We start from the raw sequence: 7,074 nt of genomic DNA, 5'->3' as shown, positions 1-7,074 counted from the left end.
GGCTTGATTGATTGATTGATTGATTGGAGAGACGGATCGATTACATGGGACGACTCGGTCGATGGGTTGAGAGTCGCTGGGAAGGTATCTATGAGCACGACGAGCCGCGACACTTTATCCCTTTACGGTACAGAATGGACATGTTTGTCCATCGCGCAAGCCGCGCTCCGCGACGCTCCACAGACGTCGCAACGCCCATCAATCGCGGTGTAAGAGTAGTACAATGTGTTGATGGCTGCCACAACAGAAAACAGTCGGCGAGGCAGAGATGGACGCCGCACGCGGCGCAAAAGGTCCGCGGCCGCGATCGCTTACCATGGAGTTTCGGGCAGGCGAGGCAGTCGCATCGCAGAGCGGCTTGCTGGGGAGAGTGGTAATGATGACGAGCAGCTGCTGCAGCGGTGCGCTTTCTTGGCGAGAATGCCGGCGCAGAGGGATGCTTCCGCTTGCGCGACGGCGCGGAGCTGACGGCGTCGGCGCTGGCGGCGAGGGCGCTGTCGTCTCGGTGAGCAACGACAACGTCGTTGAGTCTGGAGGATGAGAGCAGGTTGCCAGGAAACGGCACTCGGTCAAGTCCTTTCACGCGACAACAGCGAGGTCGTCGCCCACGTTGCACACAAGGGCGTCGCCGGGACGAGCGTCGGGCGGCAGGCCCCACGTGCGAGCCACGCATCGGGTGCGCCTCCCACCTCAAGCCGCGGTCCAAGCAGGTGTCGCGCAGCGTCGGCCGGTGACCTGAAAGTCAAGCATCAACGAGTTGTTCACTTTGAGACGCGAGACAACGCGTCCGAACGACCGTACCGTTAAGGATTGAGTTGGGTGGCTACGAGCGCTTGACCGAGGCGAGGAACTTGTCGATCTCGGCGCCGACGACGACATCGTCCTCGTAGTCGCGCGCGAGCTGGGCCTCAAAGACGCCGACAACTCCGCCGAGCTTGTCCTTAAGGGCGCGGAAGGCAATGTCGTTGGCTACAGAGACATGGGTGTTGCGCGAGACCCGGGTGGTGAGCTCGTCGATGGAGGCCCGGATGGCGGCGAGCTCGCTGAGCGCCGCTTCTGCGGGCTTAGCCTCTGCCCGGAGGCCGGCAAGGGCAGAGTCCAGCTCTGCGCGAGTGACTGACGACTCGGCAAAGGCAGCCGAGTCGGCGAGGGCGCCGACCTGGCTCGCAAGCGACTCGAACGAGGCGCGCGCTGAATAGAGCTCGTCGCGGAGCGAGGCGACGAGCGTCTCGAGGTTGCGGCGGGCGGCGCGCTCAGCGTCAAGCTCGACGCGGATTGCAGCATGTGAGTCGCCCACAGCGGCGTCGACGTGCTCGCGAAGCGAGCGGAGCTGCGACCCGAGATCGGCCACCTCGTCGTCGGTCTCAGCAAACTTGGCCACCGCGTTCGACTCGAGAACCCGAAAGCCGGTGTAAAGCTCCTCACACTTGGCGGCGAGCCGATCGACCCGAGCGTCGGTCGCCGCCGTGGCGCTGCTCGCCTCGCGCACTGCCCGTGCCACAGCCTCGCCATCGGCAGCCACAAAGGCCTCGGCGGCGCGGACAAGCTCCTCCTCGGAACCGACGCGGGCCTCGATTCCTGCCATCTTGGCGACCAGGCCCTCAACCTCGGCCTGCGACGCGGCGAGAACCTCCAGGACCTCGGTCTGGAAGACTGCAAGCGCGCCCTCGACTTGGGCCACCCGGCGGACGTCGTCGCGGATCCGCGGGTGATGGGTCGGCGGTGAAGCTGTAGCCGCGGGTGACTGGAGCGGCATCGATGCCGAGTGCGGCGCGCTCGCCGCCACGTCTGCAATCATCGCCGTCAGAAGATCAAACCGTGCCTGGACCTCGCCTTTGACCCGCGCTAGCTCATCGTTCACGCTCGCCGATTGCATCCGCACATCGGCAGCAATGGCTGCCACCGACGCCGCCAGCTGACCACCGGCCACTGCCTCGCCGCCTATCCCCCCCTGCCCACCACCTCCACCTGCTTCCAGACGGCCTCCAGCCTTTTGCCCGCCCGCGGCTCCTGCTCCTGGTGAGTCCAGGTTCGACAGTGACAGCGGGTCCATCTCTGCAGCTGCGTGCGGTGTTGGGGCGGGTGGCGGTTGGGAGGGGGAGGCGGTTGGAGAAGGGCCTGGTAACGACTATGCCAACGAGAGTTAATTGGGTGTGGCGGTGACGACTATGCCAACGAGAGTTAATTGGGTGTGGCGGTAACGACTATGCCAACGAGAGTTAATTGGGTGTGGCGGTAACGACTATGCCAACGAGAGTTAATTGGGTGTGGCGGTGACGACTATGCCAACGAGAGTTAATTGGGTGTGGCGGTAACGACTATGCCAACGAGAGTTAATTGGGTGTGGCGGTAACGACTATGCCAACGAGAGTTAATTGGGTGTGGCGGTGACGAATATGCCAACGAGAGTTAATTGGGTGTGGCGGTAACGACTATGCCAACGAGAGTTAATTGGGTGTGGCGGTGACGAATATGCCAACGAGAGTTAATTGGGTGTGGCGGTAACGACTATGCCAACGAGAGTTAATTGGGTGTGGCGGTAACGATTATGCCAACGAGAGTTAATTGGGTGTGGCGGTAACGAATATGCCAACGAGAGTTAATTGGGTGTGGCGGTAACGATTATGCCAACGAGATTCAATTGGCGCCCACGCTATGTACTGGTGTCAGCAGCCGTTGCAGGAGGAGTGACACCGCACTCGCCGCGCAACCATGTCCCGCCAAGCGGCAGCAAAGCGTTTGTCAGGCCAGCAGGTGCCGCCGGCGCCGGCGCTTCTTGAGCAGAGGCTTCATGCCGTCAAGGGCGAGCTCGCAGCAGCGTTTGCAGCCGCTGCAACGTCGGCTATCTCCGCCACCGAACGTGCTCGAGTCGCCTCAGCCCTCGCTCGCCTGCCCGACTCGGTTGCCGACGTCGTCGCCGATCGTTACGCCCGCACAGCCTCGCTCGCATCATCGATGGATGCCGTGCCTGCGGCAGGCGCTCCGGTGGATGGGCCGCTCTCCGCAAGCGATCCGCCGCCACTGAGAGCCCATCGCCTCCGGTCGGCCGCCGCCGAGGATCGCCTCCTCGCCAGAATCAACATCATTCTCGACAACTTTGTGGAAGACGTTGTCCGCGCCGGCTTTGTCTCCACAGCTGCCAAGTCTGTCGAGGCCGAGTCGACCGGCGGGTCATGGTACGATCGCAACGCCGCCGAGGTCTCAGCCGTGCTTGCCTCCACTGGCGCGGGCGGCCGCAGCAGCGCCGACGTGCATGACGGCGACGCTGAGCATGCTGGCACGAGCGGCGACAGTGGCGAGAGTGAGCGTGGTGGCCCCGGTGAGGCTGGGATGCGTATGGAGGACGTCGGTGCAATGGCAGCGTCGCTCGAGTCGGCACAGGCCGAGAACCGCGAGCTGCTGCGAGAGATCGACGTGCTGCAGGGCCATCTGCTGCGACGGAACAAGCTCCTTGCTGACCAGCGTAAGGCGTACCTCAAGGACGTGGCCGTCCTCCGCGATCAGCTGCTACGGGCGACGGGCGACGAGTCGTATGCGCCCAAGTCACATGGCTCGTTCATGGACATGGAGACGTTTGAGAAGCTCCTGGCGACCGGCATCACGTCCAAGGACCAGCAGCAGGTGCTCAACGACATGCGGGCCGAGCTCGTTCAGGAAAAGCGGCACGTGCAGCAAGTGTATCTCATGGAGAAGCGCAAGCTGACGAACATGCTCGCCCGCGAGCGCGCGGCCATGGAGGCCGAGTGCGCGGCGGTTGTCCAGCAGCAAGCCGTCGAATTGGAGGATACCATCGCCGACTTGCGGGATCAAGTCGCGTCGACGACAGACCAGCTCGAGACGGTCGAAGCTAGGTTCCGCGAGCAGCTGCGGATCAACGACGCAAACCACTTTGAGGAGCTCAAGGCGCTCCGCGAGCACTACGAGGGCGAGGTCCACATCGCTGGAGCAGACGCCCGCGCCCGCCTCGACGAGGCCGAGGAGTCGTTCCGCATCCGGCTCGCAGACATGCGCCAGGAGTTCCGCAAGGCTCGCGCGGCCCATGCCGCCGAACTCGCCGAGAAGACTGATACCATCCGCATGGTCCAGGCCAAGCTGGCCCGTGCCGACGCCCGGCTCGCCACATACGACTCGCAGGTCGGCGATGCCACAGCTTCAGCCATGGCCACCCAGCACAAGCTCGATGCGCTCAACGTCCAGCTCGATCTGCAGAAGGACATGCTCCGCGATGCCAATGATCACGCCGACGCGCTGCAGCTCGACGCCGCCCGCGCTGCACTCCTCACCGAGGATGCGCTCGCCAACACCGCCCGCCAACTCACCGCCGCCCGCGCCGAGATCGCCCGCCTAGCCGCCCTCGCTACCGGTCCGCCGCAACCCTCGGCTGCCGACGCCGACGCCTCGGCCGCCATCGTCGCCAAGATGCACAATCTCCGCGAGCGGCTAGTGATCGCCGCGTCTGCCAACGCCGAGCTCGAAGCCCGCCTCGCCGATGCTGAGGCTCGCGCCGACTCGGAGATCCACGCCGCCGCCGCACGCGCCTCGGCTGCCGACGCCTCCAACGCCCGCGAGGAGCTCTACCTCGCCCGCGCCCAGACAGCTGCCCTCCGCGAAGCCTACGACACCGCGACAGCTGCAGCTGCTGACAACGCATCGCGCATCGCCGCTCTCGAAGCAGACCTCGCCGCCGAGCGCAAACGGGCCGACGAGCTTGCTGTTGCCGTCGAAGGCAAGGTCCGGGTCATCGTCCGAAATGTTCCGGCTCAGGCCGACGCCGCTGAGGTGTCGCCGCCGAGCGCTGAAGTGTCGTCGCCTCCACTTTCTGCTGCCACCTCGCCACCACCTGCTGCCGCCACCGCGCCGCCCAGTACGCCACCGCCGGTCGCTGCCACTACGTCGCCGCCACCTCCTCCTGCCGCCAACGCGCCGTCACCACCTGCTGCCGCCTCTGTGCCGTCCAGTACGCCACCGCCGGCTGCTTCCGCCGCGTCGCCGCCGGCCGAAACGCCACCAACCCGTAGTGTGTCGTTTGCGGCGCCGGCGGCGGAGGCTGCGCTACGTGAGGCCGAGGGCCCGGTGTGGGTGCCTGCGGCTATGCCCGAGGCGGTGATTGCCGAGGCGTCGCGTGAGATGGCGGCAACGATCGAGGGCGAGGTGGCAATGTCGGAAGAGGCGCGGGCTGCGCTGCTGCGCACAACGCAAAAGGTCTTTGACCGGCTGTTTGCGGAGAACAAGACAATCGAGGCGCGGCTGAGCGTGAAGCGGGCGCTGATTCAGGAGGAGGAGCAGGCGCGGCGCGAGGCGGTCATGGCCGCGTCGCACATGCTGACGCCGGCGGCCGAGGACGCGTACGCCGCTGGCCAGGCGCGCCCGATAGGCTCGCCTGTCCGTGGCGTGGCGCCAGCATGGCTGGTCGATTCGGAGGCGCGGGCGTCGCCGATGTCGCTTGCCGGTCGACGCCAGGCGCTGCGAACGATGCGGGCGCCGCCATCGGCGCCGACGTTCCCGACGCCGGTCCAGTACGAGCGGCGCGCGTTTCGGGTGCGGCCGACGACGTCGTCTGGCCTGCGAATGTCGCTGGTTCCGACCGGCGAGGCCGTGGACGACGCCGACGTCACGGTGGCGTACGTAACCATGGGCGAGCCGAGCGCGACCGAGGTCCACGTTCCGGCCGGTGCGCTGCGTCCATCGACCGCCGCCTCGCCGCCGCGGGCGTACCGCTCGCAGGTCTCCCGGCGGCGACAAGCGCTCCTCCGCGAGCTGTACGAAGAGGAGCAGGCGCTTGGGCTGTAGGGAGTGTATTGAAAGGGAAGAGCGCAACGCTACGGCGTGTCGGCTTCGGCATCGTCGGCGTCGGTCCGAGCTCTGACCGGGATGACAGCCGGCACATCCTCAAAGTGCCACTGGAGCAGTACGCGCAGGTCCTCGAGGACAGCGTCGGCAAAGACGTAGTTGGCAATGAAGAGCTTGCGGAGAAAGTTGACCGAGGCGGCGGTGGCGAGGCAGCGGTCAAAGGGGTCGAGCGAAAGAAAGTACTCCTCGTCGATCTCAAACGGGTTGACCGGGACCGGGCGGGTGGTCATGTCCACGAGCTCGGCAATGATGTCCCACACCTTGACGCTCGACGGCGCCTTGGGCCAGCGGTCGGTTGTGGAGAGCTTGAGCGGCGACTCCATGTCGGACGAGACCAGACGCTGCGATGGCGAGCGGAGCCAGACAAACGGGCACTTGTACCGCGCATAGCCGCCGATGAGATAGACGGTGACCGGCTTGCCGAGCGCTGAGCCTGGTGTCGACGGCAGCGGTGACGCCGGTGGCATGTCGAGGATGTTGCCCGAGTCAGTCCGTGCCAGCGACGCCGCCGGCGTGCCAGCTGCCGTGTTGTGCGGCTCGTTGCCGTTCTGGACCGTAACCACCAGCTCCTCACGGCCGCGGAGGTAGAGCGAGAAGTGCTTGAATCCCTGAGGAAAGAGAGAGAGAGAGATGTGAGTGAAGGTGGGCTTGCTACCGACATGTACGCCCTAGTGGGTGGTGACGGAGGTGGTGCCGACACCGATACCGATGCCGATGCCGATGCCAATGCCGATGCCGATACAAATACTGATACCGATACCGATGCCGATGCCGATACTGATGCCGATACTAATACTGATACCGATGCCGATGCCGATGCCGATGCCGATACTGATGCCGATACTAATACTGATACCGATGCCGATGCCGATGCCGATGCCGATACTGATGCCGATACTAATACTGATACCGATGCCGATGCCGATGCCGATGCCGATGCCGATGCCGATTCCGATACCCATACCCATACCCACACCACCGCCTCTGCCTCTCCATCTGCCTCTGCCTCTCCATCTGCCTCTCCCTCTCCCTCTCCCTCTCCCTCTCCCTCTGCCTCTCCCTCTGTACGTACCTTGAGACAGCCAACCTTGAGGCAGTCCTTGAGGAAGGGGTGCAGCTTGTCCGACTACCACCACAAGCAGACACACACATAGACACACACACACATATATTCACACACGTATGTACATAGGAAAGCATATTGTGAGTGAGTATAGGTGAGGG

At 64.7% G+C, this 7,074-nt stretch overlaps 4 protein-coding genes across 4 annotated transcripts; 1 reads left to right on the top strand and 3 right to left on the bottom strand.

Moving 5' to 3' along the window:
- Positions 1 to 365: 365 nt before the first annotated feature.
- Positions 366 to 673, bottom strand: AMSG_12357 (uncharacterized protein; the record flags this gene model as incomplete). The annotated part of the gene is made up of 1 exon (XM_013898216.1): positions 366 to 673. A coding segment is annotated over one exon (306 nt), but the record flags the coding sequence as incomplete, so codon positions are not given.
- Positions 674 to 823: 150 nt separating this feature from the next.
- On the bottom strand, positions 824 to 2,053 carry AMSG_10512 (uncharacterized protein; the record flags this gene model as incomplete). Its single annotated transcript, XM_013898212.1, has 2 exons — positions 824 to 1,941; positions 1,981 to 2,053. 2 exons carry the CDS (start codon positions 2,051 to 2,053, stop codon positions 824 to 826), a joined length of 1,191 nt encoding a protein of 396 aa, XP_013753666.1.
- Positions 2,054 to 2,712: 659 nt separating this feature from the next.
- AMSG_10511 (uncharacterized protein) lies at positions 2,713 to 5,790 on the top strand (the record flags this gene model as incomplete). Its single annotated transcript, XM_013898211.1, has 2 exons — positions 2,713 to 4,805; positions 4,959 to 5,790. 2 exons carry the CDS (start codon positions 2,713 to 2,715, stop codon positions 5,788 to 5,790), a joined length of 2,925 nt encoding a protein of 974 aa, XP_013753665.1.
- On the bottom strand, positions 5,780 to 7,050 carry AMSG_10510 (uncharacterized protein; the record flags this gene model as incomplete). The annotated part of the gene is made up of 3 exons (XM_013898210.1): positions 5,780 to 6,458; positions 6,923 to 6,976; positions 7,039 to 7,050. 3 exons carry the CDS (start codon positions 7,048 to 7,050, stop codon positions 5,820 to 5,822), a joined length of 705 nt encoding a protein of 234 aa, XP_013753664.1. The 3' UTR covers positions 5,780 to 5,819.
- Positions 7,051 to 7,074: the final 24 nt, after the last annotated feature.

The sequence above is a fragment of the Thecamonas trahens genome (assembly GCF_000142905.1).
Source record: "Thecamonas trahens ATCC 50062 unplaced genomic scaffold supercont1.58, whole genome shotgun sequence".
Lineage (NCBI taxonomy): Eukaryota > Apusomonadida > Apusomonadidae > Thecamonas > Thecamonas trahens.
The sequence above is the reverse complement of the archived record's forward strand: the minus strand, read 5'-3'. Positions and strand labels throughout refer to the sequence as shown.